A 25,202-nucleotide genomic window follows, 5' to 3' on the forward strand; every position below is an offset into this window, starting at 1 on the left:
AGACAGCTCCTGCTGTGTGGAGTGCAGGGGGTGTGGTGGAGCCCATGGGAGAATAGGCGTCCTCTCACCCTATCATCCCCAGGCCACTGGGCTGAGTCGAGGGTGTGGGGGAAGGGCTGATGCCTGATGGTTCAGGGGAGAGGTAAGCAGCTACTCATACATTTTTTTAAAAAGACTCCCTTTTTTTTTCTTTTTTTTTTTAAAGGTGTGCACCACCACTACCAGCTGTCAATTTTTTAATATATTTTATTTATTTATTTATTTGAGACAGAGAAAGAGGAAGAGAGAAAGAAAGAGAGAGGGAGAGAACGGGCACGCCAGGGCCTTCAGCCATTGCAAATGAACTTCAGATGCACGTGCCCCCTTGTGCATCTGGTTTACGTGGGTTCTGGAGAATCGAACCAGGATCCTTTGGCTTTGCAGGCAAATGCCTTAACCACTAAGCCATCTCTCCAGCCCTCTTCCTACTTTTCAAAACAAAACTTTAGAGGCTGGAGTGATGGCTTAGTGGTTAAGCACTTGCCTGCGAAGCCTAAGGACCCCAGTTTGAGGCTCAGTTCCCCAGGACCCACGTAAGCCAGATGCACAAGGTGACGCATGCATCTGGAGTTTGCTTGCAGTGGCTGGAGGCCCTGGTGTGCCCATTCTCTCTATATATGCCTCTTTCTCTCTCTATCTGTCACTCTCAAATAAATAAATAAATAAATAAATAAATAAATAAATAAAAATAAACATATTCTTAGAAAAAAAATTATTTATGACAGAGAGAGAGAAAGAGATAGAGAATGGGCACCAGGGCCTCCAGCCACTGAACAAACTCCAGATTCATGCACTAGTTTGGGCATCTGGCTTACATGGGTACTGGGGAATTGAACCTGGGTCCTTACGCTTTGAAAGCAAGCACCTTAACCACTAAGCCATCTCTCCAGGCTCAGATGAGTCAGAGAGAGAGAGTTGATTGATTTGGACTAAGAAGGCTGGCTCAGGAAGAGGCCAGCACACCTGAGTAGGGGTGAGAGAGAACTGGTTGGATTGGCTGGGTCAGGTTCTGCCAAAGCAGCCAGACAGTGTGACATCTCTTCTGGTTCCCTCTTGGGGCCCTCTCCTGAGGAAAATAAAACCACCAGACCGATTCCCCCTCAGACTGATGGAACTGTGCAAAGTGGAGCCAGGAAGTGGTAATGTCAGCCTACAATCATACCACATAGGAGGCGGAGCTGAGGCAGGAAGATTGTGAGCTTCAGGCCAACCTGAGCTAAATAGTGAGACCCTACCTCAAAAGAATAATAATAGTAAGAGCCCAAAAAGCTGTGCTAAGTGAGTGGGGACCTGACCATTGAAAATGCCTCTGCAAGGCAATAATGAAGGGTGGAAGTTCTTGAGAAATAACCTTCACTTGAGAGGACTGTGGGAATACCTACGGATGTTCCCAGACAAGCAAATCAAGTGGGTGGAATAGAGGAGCTGGTGTTTTAATACCATTTCCTTCCGCTTCCTATCCTCATGAAAACATCCTCACTCTTTTCTTTTCCCACAGAGCAGAGCCCACTGGATCCTTTCCTTCCCAAACCAGTCGACTGCCAAAGAAGGAAGGGAGGTTCAACATGCTCAACCAAATCCTCTGTAAAAACAAGAGAGAAGAGCAGAAAGCCCATCCGAAGGATCACGACAGGGACAAAGCCAGTGCGGAGGATGCCTCGGAAGTTGATGACATCATCACCACCCTTGACAGCATCGTGGATACCAAATGCCAAGAACAGCCTGGTAACCAGGTGACTGTGGTTGGCTTTAAGAAGAGGACCTCCGAGAATTCAAAGTATCTCTTGCCAGAAAAGAAACCCTTGGCTCGGAAAGGGCTTCCGCCAATCAGAACCCAGAGCCTCCCACCCATCACCCTAGGCAATAACTTCCTGACGGCCTCCCATGGGACCACTTCCCACGCCAGCTTGAGCCCTAACACTCAACATACTGCCCAGCGATCGCAGAAAAGTCGAAGTGAACAGGATCTGTTAAATAACAGGACTGGCTATCAAATGTCACTAGATAATCCCTGGAAGGGTGACGCTAGTCAGGTGTTCTCCTGCAAAGCTTGGACTGTGTCTTCTTCTGAAAAGCTGCTGGACAGGCTGCTCCCTGGCCGGCCTGGTCACCAAGAGCTCTCGGGGCCACCACATCTTCCTCATCTACACAACCCCTCACCAGGTAATGGCCCTCATTCCTCCTCCTTCATTCCTCATGATCACATTCAGGAAACAGTTCATGCAGGTCTAATATAATAATTGGAAGGTGAGTAGCCTACACAGCAGGGCAATGAAGTGAGTAACTAGGGCCACTTGTTTTTTTGTTTGTTTGTTTGTTTTTTGTCCTGGACTTCACTAGATTGGAGATTTCCAGGCTATGACAGCTCTCTTTTTCCACCTGAGAACATCCGGGTCAGTGTGCTAAATGCCTTCTCATTGTCCCAACAAGTGTCTGTGGTATCTGCCAGCTTGGAACTGGAACCTTAGTAATTCTTCTAATAAGGATTCATAGAACCAAAGTCATGTGGCCAAATCACTATTGAAGAGTTGATTGGTTTGTGTGATTGTCTGTTTTGAAGTCAGCATTCGGGCCCCACCGCAAACCTATTGAACCAAAATCTCGCAGAGGAAGATGGCAGTACTTTGTATCTGTGTAGAAAGATATCACATGTGTGTCTTTATGGGTGAGGTCTCAACATATACCAAAGGATAACATGGAAATCATCCCTCTTGCCTCTTTCTTTATACAAAACTACCAATGTCATTAAGTTTTTGCTCATCCTTCCAATTATATTTTACATACACACACCCCTACATGTTTAACATGAAATCTGTATATGTCCCCAAACTTTATATGCAGATAAACAGACATACATAAATATTCCCTTTTTTATAATTAAATAAATCATGCCAAGTAATTTATTTTTACTTTTTTTAATGTTTTAGTTATTTATTTGAGAGAGAGAATGAGGCAGATGAGAGAGAAAGAGAAAGAGAGAGAATGGGTATGCCAGGGCTTCCAGCTGCTGCAAACAAACTCCAGACGCATGTGCCACCTTGTGCATCTTGCTTATGTGGGGCCTGAGGAATTGAACCTGAGCACTTTGGCTTTGCAGGCAATGGCCTGCTAGGCCATCTCTCCAGCCCTATCTTTTTTTTCTTGGTTTGTTTTTTTAAAACAGGATCTCAGAAGCTTAGACTGGCCTTGAACTTATGTAGCTAAGGATGACCATGAACTCTTTCTGATCCCCCTACCTCCAAGTTCTGGGGCTACAGGAATGTGCCCAGCTTGTAGTTTTACTTTTAAAAATGTGTTTCATAAGTGGTAAGTCCCTCTGGGACTTCAAAACTACTTCCAACATCTATTTAATCAAGTACGGCCTTGGTTTGTTTTTAAATGAACTAATTGTCAATATTTCAAACATATGACATTTTACATAAAAGTTCTGGTATCTCTTGAGAAATTGAGACCCAGATGCTCATGTGACAATACTTGGATGGATCTGAACAATGGTTGTGTCCTTCGATACCACTGTCCCTAGCTCAAAATAATCTAAGCAACTGCTAATCATTGTGACACGACATCAGAGATGGTTTCCACAGCAGAGCTAGGGGAAAGTAAAACTATATTACTCAGCTGTGTGACCTCCAGAATTGGTGATTTTGTTTTTGTTTTGTTCTTTGAAAGACGCTCTCTCCCCCCAACTCTCTCTCTCTCTCTCTCTCTCTCTCTCTCTCTCTCTCTCTCTCTCTCTCTCTCTCACTCTCTCTCTCTCTGTGTGTGTGTGTGTGTGTGTGTGTGTGTATGGCCTTGGAATTCCCTATGTCGTTCAGGAAGGCCTTAAACATAGAAGGAAGGTCTTTCTCTCCTGCCTTGACCTCCTGAGTGCTGGGATTAAATGCATGAGCCACCACACCCGACACAAAATTTGTAAGTTTTAATGCCATTTAAAAGCAAACAAAGGGCTGGAGAGATGGCTCAGTGATTAAGGCGCTTGCCTGTGGAGCCTAAAGGACCCAAGTTTGATTCCCCAATACCCACATAAGCCAGATGCACAAGGTAGCTCAGGCATCTGGAATTTGTTGCAGTGGCTGGAGGCCCTGGCTCACCCATTCTCTCTCCCTCTCTGTTTTTCACTCTCTCTCTTTTCTTCTCCCTGTCTCATAAATAAATAAATAATTTAAAATACTTTAAAAATATTAAAAGCAAAGCCAGGCACGGTGGCACACGCCTTTAATCCCAGTACTTGGGAGGCAGAGGTAGGAGGATCGCCATGAGTTCGAGGCCACCCTGAGACTACATAGTGAATTCCAGGTCACTCTGAGCCAGAGAGAAACCCTACCACGAAAAAGCAATATACATATCAAATAAATCGTTGGGTATGGTAGCATATGCCCACAATCCCAGTGCTCCAAGGTTCAGGGAATTTTGTAGAATAGGGACTGAAGCTCATAAGAGCCATAGGACGGGAGGAGCGCTTCGAAACCCTGTGCTCTGGACGCAAAGTAACCACTGCACTTATGACCTTGCGGTGACGGATAGCCTGCACAAGCTCCGCACCGAAATGCACCTATTAACATTGCGTCATGTGTGACGAAGGAGGGAAAACAAGGGTATCAACATAGAAGAGGGTGCTGGAAAGGTGGTTTACTGGTTAGGGCGTTTGCCTGCAAAGCCTAAGGACCCAGGTTCGATTCCCCAGGACCCACGCAAGCCAGATGCACAAGTGGGCACATGCTTCTGGAGTTCGTTTGCAGTGGCTGGAGGCCCTGACACACCTGTTCTCTCTCTCTCTATCTGCCTCTCTCACAATAAAAATTATAAAACTAAAAATTATTTTTAAAATAGAAGAGGGACTAGTTGGGGGGAAAGAAAAGGGTTTAGTGGATGAGGGACAGAGGAGAGGAGACAAAGGAAGGTTATTGGAGGGGAGTCTGACCAAAATACAGTATGGACATGTATAATTGTCAACAGACACGTTTTAAAGAAATTCAAGAGCCAGTCTCTGTTACATAGTAAGTTCAAGGCCAGCAATAACTACAGGAGCTTGGTGGCTCAGCAAAGTAAAAAAGCACACACAAAGGGCTGGTTAATGTGCATGAGATCGAAGCCAGCTCAGTTTGCTGAATGGTAGTTAGTTATGACGGAAGCCAGGGTTCCATCTGCCCTGGAGACTGAGGTCTTATTCTTTGGATGGTTATGCTCCAGGCCATGGCTCTGAGGTGCTCCAGAGATTAAAACTACATACATGCAAATCAAATCTCCTCTTTTCGCAATGGACCAGCAGGCGTGGTGGCCTTTCAAGCAGGGTTTGCCCTTATTCTTCTCCATGAAAGAGGTCGAGGCATTTGTTCCCCAGACGCGTAGTTACCCCGAGACGTGCCGGCCTGTCTACATGCATGCTGCACAGCCTGGCCTCTGGCTCTGTCTCTGACTCTGTCAATGGCCATCGCAGCAGGAAGAAGGAAGCAGAGGGAGGATGGCTTCCCAACCCCCCTGAATTAGCTCCCAGTAGCAAGTCTGCATCCACAGAGCCCACACTTCTGCCTCCCTGTCATTGGCTAGAACCTTTGCCACATGGTCAGACCACCTGTCCTCAAAGAAGACTGGGAAGGTGGGGAATTGTGGTCTCAACGCTGTGGACATTGCTATGGCCTCAATATTGAATTTACACTTTAAAAAAAAATTATTTAGGACTGGAGAGCTGGCTTAGCAGTTAAGACGCTTGCCTGCGAAGCCTAAGGAGTTGACTCCCCAGGCCCCATGTAAGCCAGATGCACATGGTGACGCATGCGTCTGGAGTTCTTTTTAGTTGCTGGAGGCCCTGATGTACCCATTCTCCCTATATGCCTCTCTCTCTCTCTTTCTTTCTCTTGCTCTCAAGTAAATTTATTTATAAGACAGAAAGACGGAGGGGAGGGACGGAAGGAGTGAGAGAGAATGGGCATACCAGGGCCTCTAGCCACTGCCAATGAACTCCAGATACATACGACAACTTGTGTATCTAACCTTACATGGGCACTGGGAATCGAACCCAGGGCTTAGGCTTTAGAGGCAAGTGCCTTAATTGCTGAGCCATCTCTCCAGCCCTGTATTTCCACTTGTAAGGGAGCAGAAAGTAGAAAACTAGTAGATTGCTGTTGATGGACCATCCCAAATTTTCTTTGTCATTTGAAATAAAAGGACACTTAATACAATTGCACTTTTACTTAGTCCCAAGAAAGTATCCAGAAAAGTCCTGGGACAGCAGAACAGCAGAAAAGAGAAGTGAGAGACTCTAAGGGATTCTTGAGAAATTAAAATGCTTCTATAAAGACATTTATTTTTCAACCAAAACCCACTTCGTGCTAATTGTAGCTAGAGGAGCCATTCAAGGAAACTGAGTCATGGCAACACCAAGAGTCTTAGTCTAAAAATGAGCTTTAAGGAAGATGGACTTCCTGAAATGATTACACAGCTGATTATTTTTAGTGCTGAGGATCAAACTCAGAACCTTGCGACATCTTAAACAAACACTCTACCCATGAGCTGTAGCCCCAGCCACAAACTGGCTTGTAGTCGACTTTCTCCTCATGTTTGGTCTCTTCAAATACAAGGGACCCTTGTTGTCCACTCACCCCTTAAGTGATTGTTGAAGGCTCAGTCACCCTATCCCAGTTCAACTGTGCCAACCGCATGGCTTCCCTCCACTCCACTCTCTCGGAAACTGCACTGCCCACTTTCCTCCTGTGGACCCGGAGGTAGTTTCAGCTGATAGGAAGCGATAAGGCAAGAAGGCAGGAGCAGAAGAACAAAAGGAGGAGAAAACCAGTACTTCTCCATAGCACCCAAGCTTCCTATGGAAAGTAGTAGGCTCCCTCTCCCCCAGCCCTCCCTCCACGGAGCTGAGTCTGCCCAAGTTCTGGGACCTGGTAATATCATCTGGCTTGCTCTTCACCCTGCCTTCTGTTGGGGTTACTCACTTTTCTATAACTCATTTTTCTTTCTTATGTTTATTTGTTTAAGAGAGAGACGGAGAGAGAGAGAAAATGGGCACACCAGGGCCTCCAGCCACTGCAAACAAACTCCAGGGGCATGTGCCACCTGTGCAGCTGACGTACATGGGTCCTGGGGAATTGAACCGGGGTCCTTTGGCTTTGCAGGCACTAATGCCTTAACTGTTAAGTCACCTCACCAGCCCATAACTCAAGTTTATGAATGAAATTTCCCTGGCTTGGAAGACCTAGAGTTCTGTTTTCTTGGACTCTGACTGACAAGGCAAGAAATGTCATCATCTTTCTGGGCCATCATGTTCGTCCCCTCTAGACGTAGTGTTGGGGAATGTTTTGTCTCATTTGGCCCCTTTCTGCTCATAATTCACAAGTTCTGGGGGGGAGGGAATAGTTAAATGATTTAGTCAAAGACTTTAGACCCAGTTGGGGATGTAGTCTGAACTTGAACCCCGAGATGCTACATAGAAAGGTGTCCCCATGGTTTGGCGATCCTCTTTATAAGTACTAAAGCCCAATGTCTTGGTGTATTCCTTACTCTGCAGAATGCTATGCCCACACCCACCCCAGAGCAACCCAAGGAAGGAAAGATTGTATTCCGCTACAGACTTTTTTGTTTTGTTTTGTCTTGGTTTTGGTTTTTTGAGGTAGGGTCTCAGGCTAGCCCAGGCTGACCTGGAATTCACTATGGAGTCTCAGGGTGGCCTTGAACTCACGGTCGCAGGGAAGGCATGGCAACAGGAGCAGGAAGCCTACTGTTCACGCTGTAGCCAGAGTCAGGAAGCAGAGGGCAAACAGGAAGTGGGGCTATAAGCACTCGAGACCCACCTCCAGCCCCCGGGCTGCGCCTCCTGAAGGTCCTACAACCTTCTCAAATAGCACTGCCCACTGGGAACCAAGTGTTCAAACACGTGAGTCCATGGAGACGTGGGACACTTTATACTCAAGCCACGACATTTGGTATGCTTGCTAATTCTTTTGTTTGTTTGTTTTTAAATATTTATTTTTATTTATTTATTTAGAAGAGAGAGAGAGAGAGAGAGAGAGACGGTGGGTGCGCCAAGGCCTCCAGCCACTGTAAACAAACTCCAGACACATGCACCGCCTTCTGCATCTGGTTAACGTGGGTCCTGGGGAATCGAACCTGGGTCCTTTGGCTTTGTAGGCAAGCGCCTTAACCTCTAAGCCATCCCTCCAGCCCACGTTTGCTAATTCTATATCATACATTTTTAAGTCAATTACATAGTCATCTGTCCAATAAACAATTATCCCTACCTTATGGACTTCATTTTTGTGATTTTTTTTTGGGGGGGGGAAGATGAGCTAGGGTCTTACTGTATCCTGGCTGACCTGTAATTCACTATGTAATCTCAGGGTGGCCTCAAACTCAGCAATTCTCCTACCTCTGCCTCCTGAGTGCTGGGATTAAAGGCATGCGCCACCACGCCCAACCAATGATTTTTAAAATTTATTTATTTATTTATTTATTTGAGACAGGGAAAGAGGCAGAGTGAGAGAGAGGGAGAATGGGCACACCAGGGCTTCCAGCCACTACAAATGAACTCCAGATGCATGCGCCACCTTGTGCATCTGGCTAACGTGGGTCCTGGGGAATCGAACCGAGGTCCTTTGGCTTTGCAGACAAGCGCCTTATTAACTGCTAAGCCATCTCTCCAGCCCTGATTTTTTTTTTTTAACTCCATTTGACATGGTTGTTTGCAGAATGACTGAGACTTGTGGGTTATAATGAAAAGGATTTTCAGAAATGGTTAAGGTTGTTCATCTGGGCAGGTTTACATTTATCAGATTTCTACACCGAGCTTCCAGATTTTATCTGCAAAACCTTACTGTGGTGAAGCCATTGGATACACCGTCATCATCTATTGCACCACATCCTTTAACTTGGATGGTCCCTTTATCTTTGGATCTTTCTCCTTTCCTTGCTTGGGTTCGGTAGAAAGGATATGAGCCAAGAGCACTGCTGTGTGAATTCCGGGCAGCTGCTCTCCTATGCTTACTCAGCAGCCCTGCACATGTCATGGGCACAGTGATTACTTAACATTTATTGAAAGCTGTCAGTGAGCTGGATGAGAGATGAGGATGAGGCACTTATCCTAATGAGCTAGAGTTTGGAGGACTTCGTGCAGCACAAGCAGCTTTTAGAGAAGATGGAACACGGGAAGTGCTGCGGCGTTTATTGCTAGCCTGGTTACTTAAAGCCATCAGAGGGGAAAGAAAGAAAGTCCTCTTACTTCCTTTCTCCCTCAAGGAAGAACTTCCTCCTCCTGAACCTTTTAACCGATCCCAGCAACAAGGCGCTCTTTTGGCTTGGTAGGTCGGATCCTGTGACCTCCTTGATTTAAAACCATCAGCAGGGCTGGAGAGATGGCTGAGCAGTTAAGGCGCTTGCCTGCAAAGCCAAAGCATCCAGGTCTGATTCCCTAGTACCCCCACATAAAGCCAGATGCATGAGGTGGCACATGTGTCTGGAGTTCATTTGCAGTGGCTAGAAGCCCTGGCGCACCCATATTTTCTCTCTCTCTCCTTCCCACTCTGCCTCTTTCTCTCTCCCTATCTAAATAAATGAATGAATGAATAAATAAATAAATAAAATATTGAGAAAAAAATCCCAGCAGCTTCACAGCTTCTAGGACAAAATCCAAATTCCTCACAGTGTGGACCAGCCTGCATCAACACTTCTCATCTCGAATCGTTACGTCCCACCCTTCAGCAGTCCCTTGAATGACTCTCAGTTCCTTGAAAGCCTGTTATCATTTCATTGTGTGACATCTTTCCCTGGGTTATTATTTTTGTCTTCTCTTCACTGAGTGTGTGATAGGTTTCTACAATATTTTAAGAGCCAGATCAAGCCAGGCATGCTAGCAGACACCCTGAGCCCAAGCATTTGGAAGGCTGTTACAGTAGTGTCACGTATTGGAGGCCACCCTGGGCTACATAGGAACACCCTGTTTTTAAAAAAGACTCATTTGGGCTGGAGAGATGGCTTAGTGGTTAAGTGCCTGCCTGTAAAGCCTAAGGACCCCGGTTCAAGGCTCGACTCCCAGGATCCACATTAGCCAGATGCACAAGGGGGCGCATGCGTCTGGAGTTCGTTTGCAGTGGCTGGAGGCCCTGGCACGCCCATTCTCTCTCCCTCTCCCTATCTGCCTCTTTCTGTCTCTCTCAAATAAATAAACAAAAATAACAAAAAAAAAATTTTTTTTAAAGACTCATTTATTTATAAGAGTGAGGGAGAGAGATATAGATAGAGAGAGAGAGAGAATGAGAATGGGTGCTCCAAGGGCCTCTAGCTACTGCAAACAAACTCCAGATGGATGTGCCACCATGTGCATCTGGCTTATGTGGGCCCTGGAGAATCGAACCTGGGTCCTTTTGCTTTGCAGGCAAGCATCTTAGCCACTAAGCCATTTCTCCAGCCCGGGAGATCAATAAGGGAAATCCAGGTCAAAACTCACCTTCCTTGTAAAGTCACCATGATACGTGTATGACACGTGGCTTCTCCTTCCTCTTCATTATAATGAGAGTTCATCTTCTCTGGTGTTTCCCATCCAGGTGTACCACAGGAAAGATTGTATCTCCATTATTTATTTATTTATTTATTTATTTATTTATTTAAGAGAGAGAGAGGCAGGTGGAGAGAATAGGCATGCCAGGGCCTCTAGACACTGCAAAGGAATTCCAGGCACACTTACCACCTTATGCATCTGGCTACATGTGGGTCCTAGGGAATTGAACCTGGGTCCTTAGGCTTCACAGGCAAGCACCTTAACCACTAAGCCACCACTGCAGCCCTGTATCGCTATTTTAAGAGATGGAGAGACCAAGGCTCACAGAGGTTAGTTCACCTGCCTAAGGTCACACAGCTAACTGGGAAGTGGTAGAGAAGACGGGCAAGCTAGATCATTGAGACTCAAGACCAGCTCTACCTTCATGGACCCCTGGTTAGAGCAACGAACCTGAAATGACCTCCACAAACTCACATGTTGACGCTGTGTTCCCCATCTTGGAGCACTATTTGGAGAGACCATGAAACGTTTAGGAAATGGAACCTGGCTGGAAGAATGAGTCATGGAGGAGCAGGCCTTTGAAATTTACACCTGGCTCTCTCTTTCCTGGTCCACCATGATGGGTCCAGTCCATGTTCCTGCTGCTATGAATGGAGCTATCCCGCCATGCCCTTCCTACCATGATGGTCAGAAACCTGCAACCAAGAGCCTTTTATATATGTTTTTAAATTTTTATTTATTTATTTGAGAGCAAAAGAGAGAGATAATGGGCATGCCAGGGCCTCTAACCACTGCAAACAAACTCCAGATACATACACCACCTTGTGCATCTGGCTTATGTGTGTCCTGGGAAATTGAACTGTGGTCCTTTGGCTTTGTAAGCAAGCATCTTAACCACTAAGCCACTCCTCCAGCCCCCTTAAGTTTTTTTTTTTTTTTCAGGCATTATAATCACAGCAATACAAACACATCTAACACAAGCCCTTGTTCCCAAGACACCTTCACGTACTAACACGGCACATAATTGTATGGGGACAGAATCAAAAGCGTACCTGTCTTGTCTCCTGTGTAAGTGATAAAGAGCTTCCATGAACACTTTGCCATAGCCTGGACTTGTGGGGTGACAGAATCACGAGTGTACCTGCCTTGTATATGTTAAAGAGCATCTATGAACACTTGCCATATAATGGATCTCAATAGAGTTCTCTGTGGAGAACTGAATTTATTTAATTTGTTATTTGAAATCCCCTCTTCACCTCTGGCCTCTCTCCTACAACCCCCAAACCCTTTCCTTTATTCTAGGGCAGGATCCTTGAGTCTCTACCCACACGAGAGATGGTCACTGGAGGTGCCTGAGACACCCACTAGCTTTGGTTCGTGTACACAGCTCTATCCTGTCCTTCAAACAGAGCAAAGCGTCAGCACAGAATCTTCCAAGTTATTGGACATTTCTCTAATCCTAACAATATCGCTTTGATACCTAGGGAGGCAGGACAGTATGGGTGGTTTTTTTAATTTAATTTTCAGTTAGTTATTTGAGAGAGAACGAATGGGCACGTCAGGGCCTCCAGCCACTGCAAACGAACTCCAGACACATATACCACCTTGTGCATCTGGCTTATATGCGTCCTGGCGAATTGAACCTGGGTCCTTTGGCTTTGCAGCAAGTGTCTTAGCTGCTAAGCCACCCCTCCAGCCTGACAGTATGGGCAGTAAGTTAATGCAGACCAGGCACCTGAAGTCTAGTCTCTGCCATTTCCCAGACTGTAACCTTGAGCATACCTCCAAACCACAGGGTGCTCATTTGTAAAACAGGGAACATAATAAACAGTGTGTGACTCACAAGGAGAGGTGGCTATCAGCATTAAATAAGATTATGCCTACAGCGCTTAGCCTGATCCCTGATACTAGTAAGCACTTAATAAATATATAAGCCTGTTCCCTGATAATAGTAAGCACTTAATAAACATTCATAACTAGCAAGATCTCATTCCTTGGTCTTGTAAGTTTCTTACATAAGCATTGGTAGATAATGAAGATCTGAGCAGCCTTGGGGTTTAATGTAATTCTGACCAAGAATGTTTCTAATTAATGACTTCTGCAGTTACTTAACTTTCAAAGTAAAGGAATAAAATATGATGGTAAAACAGCAACCAGAGAAGCAATGTGTGTGTTTATTTTTTCTGTCTCCATTAAACGACACTACTGAAGTGACTGCCCTTACATAACTCAACATTAGAGTCGCTTAGGTGAATAGAATCTATTTAAATGGTAGTGCTTCCCCACCCCACCCCTGCTAAGGACTACCTTCCTCAAATAACAGACTGGAACTCTGGGCTGGAGAGATGGCTGGGAGGTTAAGGCTGACACTACTTCAGTGCCCCAGGACCCACGTAAAGCTAGATGCACCAAGCGGTGCAGACATCTGGAGCTTGTTTGCGTGGCTGGAGGCCCTGGCAAGTCCATTCTGTCTGTCTGTATCACTTCTCTCTATGTCACTCTGCTTGCACAAAATAAATAAATACAATATTTATTCAAAAAACGTCAAGGACTTGAACTCAAGCATCTCTGTAGTGATTCAGGATTCAGGTTCCTTTGTACAAGTTTATTAGGAAAAAAGACAAAACTGGGGCTTTTTTGTTTTGTTTTTTCTGAGCTAGGGTCTCACTCTAGCCCAGGCTGACCTGGAATTCACTATGGAGTCTCAGGGTGGCCTTGAACTCATGGTGATCCTCCTACCTCTGCCTCCCAAGTCCTGGGATTAAAAGCGTGCACCACCATGCCTGGCAAAATTGTGTCTTTTTTTTTTAACTAAAGATGATTGACTGCCCTACCCTATAAGCTAAATGTTTTGCCCTTATTCATCCAACTTAATCTTTATGTCAACTAGAAAAGCCAGATGTAATCATTGTGTGTGCTAGGAAACTGGGCCTTCGAGAGGTTCAGTCACTTAAGCAGGCTCATACAGTCAGAGCACGGTGAAGAAAGATGCACGCTGCGTGTCCTCCGGGCTGGAGTTCCTTGCCATTATTCTGTGTGGTCAGCTTCTAAAATGGATTTAAAGGCCCTTTGTGTACTTCAACTTTCAGATGTCTGGAGCATCCACCTCCTGTGATCAGTTGTGTGTTGAGTTGTTAATAACTGGCTTTACAAGAGAAAAAAAGAAAACAGCACTTGCTTATTTCACTGGCCACAAACAAAAACACTGGGGTGCCAGCGACCAGGTCACAAAAGTGACAACAGCCATGTGTTCTCTAGGGGACGTTTCCCATGGACTCTCACAGCTACACCCCCTGCCTGCCTCCAGACAAAATGAGAAGACAGAAAACCACCGAGTGCTTCACCCAGGCGCCTTCAAAGTCAGTGATTCACAGTCTTCGTTGTACATCGAAGTCACCCAGGAGCTGATGAAAATATGATGCCCCACACCCAGAGATTCTGGTTTAACTGCCTTGGGACGTGACCAAGACTGAAGTTATGTTACCAAAGCTCAGATCATTTCCATGTGCAGCCAGAATTTCAAAACCCTGCTCTAAGAACAAAAAATAAATCCTATCCATCACTTACACCCAGCCAAGATACCATAAAGAGGTACTGGATGGCTCAGCAGTTAGAGGCACTTGCTTGCAGAGCCTGCTGTTACACATTCAATTCCCCAGTAGCTACACAAAACCAGACATGTAAATTGGTACATGTGTTTGGAATTCATGTGCAGTGGCAAGAGGCCCTGGTGCGCTCTCTCTCTCTGTGTGTGAGTCTCAAATCAATAAAAATATTTTTGAGGGCTGGAGAGATTGTTTACTGGTTAAGGCATTTGCCTGCAAAGCCAAAGGACTCCAGTTTGATTTTCCAGGACCCACATGAGCCAGATGCACAAGGGGGCACATGCATCTGGAGTTTTTTTTTTTTTTTTTCTTGTTCTGCAATTCTTTTTTTTTTTTTAATTTTTATTAACATTTTCCATGATTATAAAATATATCCCATGGTAATTCCCTCCCTCCCCACCCCCACACTTTCCCGTTTGAAATTCCATTCTCAATCATATTACCTCCCCATTACAATCATTGTAATTACATATATACAATATCAACCTATTAAGTATCCTCCTCCCTTCCTTTCTCCACCCTTTATGTCTCCTTTTCAACTTACTGGCCTCTGCTACTAAGTATTTTCATTCTCACACAGAAGCCCAGTCATCTGTAGCTAGGATCCCCATATGAGGGAGAACATGCGGCGCTTGGCTTTCTGGGCCTGGGTTACCTGACTTAGTATAATACTTTCCAGGTCCATCCATTTTTCTGCAAATTTCATAACTTCATTTTTCTTTACCGCTGAGTAGAACTCCATTGTATAAATGTACCACATCTTCATTATCCACTCATCTGTTGAGGGACATCTAGGCTGGTTCCATTTCCCAGCTATTATAAATTGAGCAGCAATAAACATGGTTGAGCATGTACTTCTAAGGAAATGAGATGAGTCCTTTGGATATATGCCTAGGAGTGCTATAGCTGGGTCATATGGTAGATCAATCTCTAGCTGCTTTAGGAACCTCCACACTGTTTTCCACAATGGCTGGACCAGATTGCATTCCCACCAGCAGTGCAGAAGGGTTCCTTTTTTTCCACATCCCCGCCAACATTTATGATCATTTGTTTTCATGATGGTGGCCAATCTGACAGGAGTGAGATGGAATCTCAATGTAGTTTTAATCTGCATTTCCCTGATGACTAGTGACGTAGAACATTTTTTTAGGTGCTTATATGCCATTCGTATTTCTTCCTTTGAGAACTCTCTATTTAGCTCCTTAGCCCATTTTTTGATTGGCTTGTTTGATTCCTTATTAGTTAACTTTTTGAGTTCTTTGTATATCCTAGATATTAATCCTCTATCAGATATATAGCTGGCGAAGATTTTTTCCCATTCTGTAGGTTGCCTCTTTGCTTTTTTCACTGTGTCCTTTGCGGTGCAAAATCTTTGTAATTTCATTAGGTCCCAGTGGTTAATCTGTGGTTTTATTGCCTGAGCAATTGGGGTTGTATTCAGAAAGTCTTTGCCAAGACCAATATGTTGAAGGGTTTCCCCTACTTTTTCCTCTAGCAGTTTCAAAGTTTCCGGTCTGATGTTAAGGTCTTTAATCCATTTGGACTTAATTCTTGTGCATGGCGAGAGAGAAGAATCTATTTTCATCCTTCTGCAGATATTTATCCAGTTTTCAAAACACCATTTGCTGAAGAGGCTGTCTCTTCTCCAATGAGTATTTTTGGCATTTTTATCGAATATCAGGTGGCTATAGCTACTTGGGCTTACATCTGGGTCCTCTATTCTGTTCCACTGATCTACATGTCTGTTTTTGTGCCAGTACCATGCTGTTTTTGTTACTATGGCTCTGTAGTATAGGTTAAAATCAGGTATGGTGATACCACCAGCCTCTTTTTTGTTGCTCAGTATTATTTTAGATATTCGAGGTTTTTTATGGTTCCAAATGAATTTTTGGATTGTTTTTTCTATTTCCATGAAGAAAGCCTTTGGAATTTTGATAGGGATTGCATTAAATGTGTAGATTGCTTTAGGTAAGATTGCCATTTTCACGATATTGATTCTTCCAAGCCAGGAACAAGGGATGTTTCTCCACTTTCTAGTGTCTTCTGCAATTTCTCGCTTGAGTGTCTTAAAGTTCTCATTGTATAGATTCTTTACTTCCTTAGTTAGGTTTATTCCAAGGTATTTTATTTTTTTTGATGCAATTGTGAATGGGAGTGATTCTCTGATTTCATCCTCTGTGTGTTTGTTGTTAGCATATACGAAGGCTACTGATTTCTGTGTATTTATTTTGTATCCTGCTACATTGCTGTAGGTTTTGATCAGCTCTAACAGCTTGCTAGTAGAGTCTTTAGGGTCCTTTATGTATAGAATCATGTCATCTGCAAATAATGATAACTTGATTTCTTCCTTTCCAATTTGTATCCCTTTTATGTGTGTCTCTTGCCTTATTGCTATGGCTAAGACTTCCAAAACTATATTAAATAGAAGTGGAGACAGTGGACACCCTTGTCTTGTTCCTGATTTTAGTGGAAAAGCTTCCAGTTTTTCCCCATTTAGTAATATGTTGGCTGTAGGCTTGTCATAAATAGCCTTTATTATATTGAGATATGTTCCTTCTATTCCCAGTCTCTGTAGGACTTTTATCATGAAGGGATGTTGGATTTTGTCAAATGCTTTCTCTGCATCTAATGAGATGATCATGTGATTTTTGTCCTTCAACCCATTTATGTAATGTATTACATTTATAGATTTGCGTATGTTGAACCATCCCTGCATCTCTGGGATAAAGCCTACTTGGTCAGGGTGAATGATCTTTTTGATATACTCTTGTATTCTGTTTGCCAATATTTTGTTGAGAATTTTTGCATCTATGTTCATGAGGGAGATTGGTCTGTAATTTTCTTTTTTTGTTCTATCTTTGCCTGGTTTTGGTATCAGGGTGATGCTGGCCTCATAGAAGGAGTTTGGTAGGATTCCTTCTTTTTCTATTTCCTGGAAAAGCTTAAGAAGCAATGGTGTTAGCTCTTCCTTAAAAGTCTGGTAAAATTCAGCAGTGAATCCATCCGGGCCTGGGCTTTTTTTAGTTGGGAGATTATTGATAACTGCTCGGATCTCCATGTTTGTTATAGGTCTATTTAAGTGATTAATCTCATTTTGATTTAATTTAGGTAGGTCATATAGATCAAGGAAATCATCCATTTCTTTCAGATTTTCATACTTTGTGGAGTATATGCTTTTATAGTATGTCCCTATAATTTTTTGAATTTCTCTGGAATCTGTTGTGATGTTACCTTGTTCATCTCTGATTTTATTAATTTGTGTCTCTTCTCTCTTTCTTTTGGTCAGATTTGCTAAGGGTTTATCAATCTTGTTTATCCTTTCAAAGAACCAACTCTTTGTTTCATTAATTCTTTGGATTGTTCTTTTTGTTTCTATTTCATTAATTTCTGCCCTAATCTTTATTATTTCTTCCCGTCTACTACTTTTTGGTTTGCCTTGTTCTTCTTTTTCCAAGGCTTTAAGGCGAAGCATTAGGTCGTTTACTTGCGACCTTTCTAATTTCTTAATATAGGCACTTAAGGCTATAAATTTACCTCTTAGAACTGCCTTCATTGTGTCCCAGAGATTTTGGTATGTTGTGTTCTCATTATCATTTGACTCTATAAATTTTTTTATTTCCTTTTTGATTTCTTCATTGACCCACTCATCATTTAGTAGTGTATTGTTTAGTTTCCATGATTTTGTGTATGCTCTATAGCCTTTCTTGCTACTGATTTGTAGTTTAATTCCATTGTGGTCAGATAGAATGCAAGGAATTATTTCAATTTTCCTGAATTTGTTAAGATTTGCTTTGTGTCCTAATATATGGTCTATTTTAGAGAATGTTCCATGTGCTGCTGAAAAGAATGTATATTCTGCAGCCTTTGGATGAAATGTCCTGTATATATCTGTTAGGTCCATTCCTTCTATGACCTCATTTAGTCCAGATGCCTCTCTGTTTATTCTTTCCCTGGATGACCTGTCAATTGATGAGAGTGGGGTGTTAAAGTCACCCACCACCACCGTGTTTGGTGTTATCTGTGACCTTAGTTCTAATAGTGTTTGTTTGACGAATTTGGGAGCCCCCATGTTAGGTGCATATATGTTTAGGATTGTAATGTCCTCCTGTTGTAGTGTGCCCTTAATCAATATAAAGTGACCTTCCTTATCTTTTTTGACTAACTTCGGACTAAAGTCCACCCTGTCTGATATTAGGATAGCAACCCCTGCTTGTTTTCTAGGCCCATTTGCTTGAAACACCGTCTTCCAACCTTTCACCCTAAGATAATGTCTATCCTTTGTAGAAAGGTGAGTTTCTTGAAGACAACAAATTATAGGATCCTGCTTTTTAACCCAGTCTGCAAATCTATGTCTTTTCGTTGGGGCATTGAGACCGTTGATATTAAGAGATATTATTGAAAGGTGTGTATTTATGTTTGCCATTTGTGTGTGTGTGTGTGTGTTACTTGTTCTACCTGTGCTCTCTTCTGTTAACTGGTATTTGAGTATGGCTGGTTTTTTCTAGGTTCCTTATATGTGTGCTTTTCCTTTTGTTCAGCATGGAGGATTCTATCAAGTATTTTCTGTAGAGCTGATTTTGTCTTCAGATATTCCTTTAACCTGCTTTTGTCATGGAATGTCTTTATTTCTCCATCTATTTGGATGGATAACTTTGCAGGATAAAGTAACCTTGGTTGACAGTTGTTATCTTTCAGAACTTGGAATATATCACTCCAGGCCCTTCTGGCTTTAAAAGTTTGTGTTGAATAATCTGCTGTAATCCTGATGGGCTTGCTTTTGTAGGTAACTTGATTTTTCTCTCTAACTGCTTTCAATATTTTTTCTTTGGTTTGTGTGTTTGGAAGTTTGAGTATAATGTGGCGAGGAGAGTTTCTTTCTGGGTTTTGTCTGGCTGGGGTTCTAAAAGCTTCCTGTATCTGTATTGGCACCTCTTTCCCAATTTGGGGAAAATTTTCCTCTATGATTTTGTTGAAGATGCCTACTATGCCTCCGGAGTGGAATTCTTCTCCTTCTACTATGCCCTGAATTCTTATATTGGATCTTTTCATAGTGTCCCGAATATCTTGAAATTCCCACTCATACTTTTCTATAAGTTTGTCTTTCTCTTTGTTGGACTGCATTAGGTCTGCCACCTGATCTTCTAGCTTAGATATTCTGTCCTCTCCCTCATCCATCCTACTGGTGAGATTTTCTACAGAGTTTTTTATTTCATTAACTGTGTTCTTCATTGCTAGTAATTCTGACTGGTTTTTCTTTATTATTTCTATTTCTCTATTTATGTCTTGTATTGCCTTCTTTATTTTATTAAATTGGTGTCCTGCCTCTTCTTTGATTCCTTTGATTTCCTCTTTGATTTCCTCTTTGATTTCTTCTTTGATTGTTTTCATGTGTTCTTTGACCTCTTTGAACATATTTATAATTATTCTTTTGAACTCTTTCTCAGGCATTTCCTCTAACTCTTTCTCACTGGAGGACATTTCTGATGCATTAATACTTTTAGGTGGATTTATATCGTCTTGCTTTCTAGTGTTTCGTGTGTTATAATGTATATATTTTTGCATCTTGGATTAAGTTAATGCTTGGATTTTCTAGCTAGCTGTGTATTCTTAGCTGTATCAATTGATTTGATGTAATATATTTTCAGGGTAGGGCCTTAAGGTATTAGGTGTGGCTCTTAAGACTCTCAGAGTATCTACAAAGATGTTCTTAGGGGTTGAGTTTCCCTGCTATAGGAGTATTCAAGCAGGCTGAGTGGAATAATATACTGGTAGATTCTAAAATTTAACTAAACACTGTACCCATTCCATCAAAAACAGCCCTGAGTATGTATGCAAGAGTAGTTATTATAATGACCAGATCCTCTATCAACAAAGAGGTTTAGATTTCTGGTCTGTTGAGGTATCCAAGTCAGCTTGTGACCAAGTGAGACCCTTCCCTGGTGCAATCCCAGTTACCTTGGGTGATTGTGGTCTCAGTCAAGTTGCTGCCTGGGTCATCGGGCTGCTGTTCTGATTTCTGGAGCTGGGCACTTGCTTTTCTTATGGGGCAAACTGAGCCGCTGCTGCCGCCTCTGCAGCTGTTGTAGCTGCCACCCCCGGAGCCCCCACCGCTGCTGAAGCTGCCGTTGCCGTGTCCACCGCTGCTGCTCACCCCGAAGCCGCTGCTGCGGGATCTGCCACCGCTGCCGGTCCTGGGTCCACTGCTGCTGGGGCCACTGGTACCGGTGCTGGAGCCGCTGAAGTTGCTTCCGAATTCTGCTCCTGCTTGGGTCCCGCCGTCAGCCCAAGTTGGCGTGGCCGGGTCCCGGGCCGCTGCTGTGTTCGCTGGAGCTGGGTTCAGGCGGCGGGGGAGGGGAGGGAGCCGCGGCTGCTCTGGTTGTATCGTGTGCTTTTACCTCGCGGTCTGCTCCTCCCTCCGTTGCTCGCTGCCGCTCTCCCCTCACGTTTCCCGAGTTGCGGAGAGCGCGGTGTGAGGGGAAAATCCCGCACCTGGCTTGTCCCGCGGCTCGAGCCGAGAGTCCGGCGGCTTTCTGCCGCTCTGTGGTTGCGGCGGGTAGCCGAGCCGCCCCGGAGCCGCTGTTCCCGCCTGTGCAGGCTCTGGATGCTCTATAACTCTTCCACTTCTCCGCTGCCGCCTCAACTTCCTATACACCTCACTTTTTAGTAAAAGTGTGTATTTTGCTGAGTTTTTTTTGGTCTTTCCCCCCCCAGGCTGCTTTGGCGTGGTACCTACGCCGCCATCTTAACCGGAAGTCCATCTGGAGTTTTATTTGCAGTGGCTGGAGGCCCTGGCATGCCCATTCCCCCCCCCCCGCCTCTCTCCCTCTCTCTCTGTCTTTCCCTCTCCCTCTTTCACTCTCTTAAATAAAATACATAAATAAATAAATGTTTAAAAAAAGAGTTTAAAAATATTTTTGAAAAAAGATGCCACAGGGAGATGATAAGCCCAACTTACATTGCTTCTCTTATTTCCCAGCTTGAAATTTTATAGTCACCTATTGTGCCTATTTACGAAGTTTTATTTAAATTGGTTCATTTAAGAAATGACTTTTGAGGGGCTGGAGAGATGGCTCAGTGGTAATGCACTTCCCTGCAAAGGCCTAAGGATTCTGCGCCTGATTCTGCCGTACCCATGGAAAGCCACAAGCATAAAGTGGCACATGCGTCTGAAGTTCATTTCCAACAGCTAGAGGGCCCGTGGAGCCCATTCTCTGTCTCTCTGTCTCTCTATCTCTCTCTCATTGTAAATAAATAGATAAGTAAATAAATAAATAAATATTTTTTAAGAAAAATAAATGACTTTTGGCACCTTTTTAAAAAATGTTTTTTGAGCCGGGCGTGGTGGCGCATGCCTTTCATCCCAGCACTCGGGAGGCAGAGGTAGGAGGATCACCATGAGTTCGAGGCCACCCTGAGACTCCATAGTGAATTCCAGGTCAGCCTGGGCTAGAGTGAGACCCTACCTCGAAAAATCAAAAAAAAAAAAAAACACCAAAAAACAAAAAATGTTTTTTGTTTATTTTTATTTATTTATTTGAAAGCGACAGACAGAGAAAGAGACAGAGAGAGAGAGAGAATGGGCTTGCCAGGGCCTCCAGCCACTGCAAACGAACTCCAGACACATGCGCCCCCTTGTGCATCTGGCTAACGTGGGTCCTGAGGCACCGAGCCTCGAACCGGGTCCTTAGGCTTCACAGGTAAGCGCTTAACCGCTGAGCCAACTGCTGAGCCATCTATCTAGCCCAGACTTTCAGCACCTTTTCATTGAAGTGGAATGTGGCGGTTAGTGTTTACAATGTTTCTTTTACCTTAAATATAGTGACCACCAACAGCTTTTGTGATTCTTCTCTCCTCTTGCCCATTGGATTGTATAATTTTCTCTTTGTTGATTGTCAAAGAACTGAAGCACATGTGTTTCTTCCCAGGACAAAATCTTCAGCATCTCTCCCCAAACAGACCCAAAATCAAGGATCTTCCTTTTGCTCGGAACAGCCTTGCTCCCCTGCCAGACCAGAAATGTAAGTGCTCTGGGTCAGCCCGCGCGTCTTCTGTAAGTGTTGCATGTCTAGACAGCGCTGAGCTTTCTCTTGTTTGCATTTTTAAAAGGATATCAGACGCTAACATTTTAAAATAGAGAGACTATCTTTTTAAAGGGTTTTTGAAAGCCCATAATGTTCATTTTTGTTTTTTTGAGGCAAGCCCAGCAGACTGCCCATATTTATCTATCTATGAGAGAGAGAGTGAGTGAGAGAGAGAGAATTGGTGCACAAGGGCCTCCAGCCACTGTAAGTGAACTCCAGACGTGTGCGCCTCCTAGTGATCATGGGCGACCTTGTGCTTGCCTCACTTTTGTGTGTCTGGCTTACATGGGATTTGGAGAGTCAAACATGTGTCCTGAGGCTTCACAGGCCCAGTACCATCACCACTAAGCCATCTCTCCAGCCCAGTAATGCTCATTTTTTAAGAACAAAATTAAAAAAGAATATTCTCTCCTTTCATGAATTTTTGTGTTTGGACTGTAAAAAAAAAAAAACAGAATTTTTTAATTTAAATTTTTTATTCAATTTTTATTTATCATTAGACAGAGACAGACACAGAGAGAAAGAGGCAGAGAGAGAGAGACAGAGATACATAGAATGGGAGAGCCAGGGCCTCCAGCCACTGCAAACGAACTCCAGATGCATGCACCCCCCTGTTCATCTGGCTTAAGTGGATCCTGGGTAATCGAGCCTCGAATTGGGCTCCTTAGGCTTCACAGGCAAGCGCTTAGCTGCTAAGCCATCTCTCCAGCCCCAAACACAGAATTTTATCTAGCTGTGTACTACTTAATGTCCTTTAGAACGTATTTTAAACTAGGTGTGGTGGTACATGCCCATAATTTCAGCATTTGAGAGGCTACACAAAAAAAAAAAAAGGAAGAGGATGGCAAATCCCAGGCCAGCCTGGGATGCATAGAGATAGCCTGACTCAATGAATATAATGAATAAATATTTTTTTGAAATAAAAAGGTTCTAAAATATTATTCTCTTGTTAGGTATGATGGCTCATGCTATAATCCCAGCTCTTGGAAAGCAGGAGGGTCAGAAGTTCATGGTCAGCCCAGGCTACATAAAACTGTCCCAAAACACACACACACACACACACACACACGGTTCCTCTACGTACTCTTACCTGTAATTATATGATTTAGGAGCTAACATAACTATTTCAGACACATACCTTAACCTTTCTGGAATTTACTTCACCCACTGTGGCTGTAATCTCTGTGTGATGATACTATAGGGAGGATTGAATGAGTTTAAATGTTAAGATGCTTGGCACATGACTTTTTCAATGAAGTGGAATTTGGCAGTTAGTGTTTTCATTGTCTTTTTACCTTAAATTTAATGACCACCAACAGCTTTTGTGATTTTTCTCTTGCCCATTGGATTTTATAATTTTCTCTTTGTTGAGTCCCAAATAACTGAAGCAAATGTGTCTTGAATTCTGGTGGGGGGAGGGGGGTTGGAGAAGCCAGCGAGATCTTCCCAGTTAAGTTTCAGGTGACAAGACAGAGACCTTTGACCAGTTTTGTTAAGGAAAGCTCTCTTTCTACTATAAACCCCAAGAACCTTTGCACTCAAAACTCACTGCCGATGTGTCCGGGCTTGTCTCGAGCCTGGTGCTGGCATGACCACGCTCCGCTGCTCCACCCTGACCAAGGGTTCAGCCAGGTACTCACAGCCTTATCATGTTGTCATCAAAGCTGGCACCGCTGTGCGTCTGCATGCCTGAAATCCCTCCCTACATGTCGGAAGCCCAAACAGATACACTCAGAGCTTTGTCGTCCACCGCCAAACAAGCTTCTCAGAAACGCTTCCATTCCTCGAGAAATAACTCCATTCCGCACACGATTGCCCTCGAGCATCTGAGAGAGGCAAGTCTTGAAATGTCTCTCCTTCTGTCCCCCCCTAGTTCTTTCTGGAGAACCTCTAAGGACGAACCGAGTGCTTCCTGCTATTCCAAGTCAACGAGGACATGGCCCGCCAGCTGATGAGAGTGAACACCCTGCCAATCCCACCCGTGATGAAAACTAAGCGTGGGTCTGTCCCTGTGGAACGCTAGATGTCATATATGTTCACCTCTTAAAAGGGCAAGAGAACTCTAGTTTGTAAGATTAATTTAGTAAGCTGCATTCTATAAGCCATTCACAGTTTTATACCCTGATTCCTTATTCCAAATAAAGTTGCTTCATAAATTATCACTTAGAATCATTGAGTGTGCATACGCGATTCAAGCTGTGAGTGTCTGTGACCCCCACATATCATAATTTCAACACAAAATAATAGGGGGCTTAGGTATGTTTGGCTTGTAGCATGTTTCCTGTTTTGTGTATTTATTTGCTTGTTGATTGATTTTATATTTTTAATGCATGCTTTCCTGAAGGGGGGAAAAAAAAAAACAAGTCAGGTACATCCCAGACTTGTTTTATTGTAATTTATTGTAATTCTACCTTGGACTGACAAAGCTTAATTAAGATTAAGTAATAAATTCCTATAACCACTCAAAGTCTATGGCTTTTAAATAGACAAATCTTTTGCAAAATATTTTCCAATATTGTCAGTTCCCGACTAAAACCCAAGTAACTTGCCGGTGTTTGCGTCTCTTCATTGTTAATTGATTATGTCTACCTGCTGTTGTTGTTATTGTTGTTTTTTTTCAAATATATCTGATTGTCCCAAAATTGAGAGGAGGCCAAGAGAGTTGGCAAGGTATACATCCTGGCTTAACAGAATTAACTAGACTTTCCACACACATTCCTCAAATACTCTACATATTGAATGTCTTTTTTTTTTCTGTTTCAAAAATGTTTACTTCCCAACCCCAAGACCTAGCATACCACCAGCCACAGATCTTTTCACTGTATGCTGCTTGGACTGGTTTGGCTAGAGGTCTTGTGGACAGTTCAAGGCTTGACCACCTAAAGTGACGGTCACTCTGTGTTGTCTCGGAGTCTGCGTGCTTTGTGGCTGGGTCAAGCACAGCACTTACCACTTTGCATTAGGGTCACTCTTTAGACT

The 25,202-nt window shown here is 43.5% G+C and overlaps 1 protein-coding gene across 3 annotated transcripts in view; it reads left to right on the forward strand.

Annotated features, from left to right (window-relative positions):
- The window catches only part of Ankrd55 (ankyrin repeat domain 55), a 110,722-nt gene extending 86,083 nt beyond the window's left edge, over positions 1-24,639 (forward strand). For all 3 annotated transcript variants that reach the window (XM_004664928.2, XM_045139019.1, XM_045139020.1), the window contains 3 exons: positions 1,538-2,202; positions 22,068-22,160; positions 24,097-24,639. In XM_004664928.2, coding sequence (XP_004664985.2) covers positions 1,538-2,202; positions 22,068-22,160; positions 24,097-24,218 — 880 coding nt within the window. In that variant the 3' untranslated portion in view covers positions 24,219-24,639. The remainder of the gene's footprint in view (positions 1-1,537; positions 2,203-22,067; positions 22,161-24,096) is intronic.
- The last annotated feature ends 563 nt before the right edge of the window (positions 24,640-25,202 follow it).

Source organism: Jaculus jaculus, chromosome 20, assembly GCF_020740685.1.
Source record: "Jaculus jaculus isolate mJacJac1 chromosome 20, mJacJac1.mat.Y.cur, whole genome shotgun sequence".
In the NCBI taxonomy this organism is placed as follows: domain Eukaryota; kingdom Metazoa; phylum Chordata; class Mammalia; order Rodentia; family Dipodidae; genus Jaculus; species Jaculus jaculus.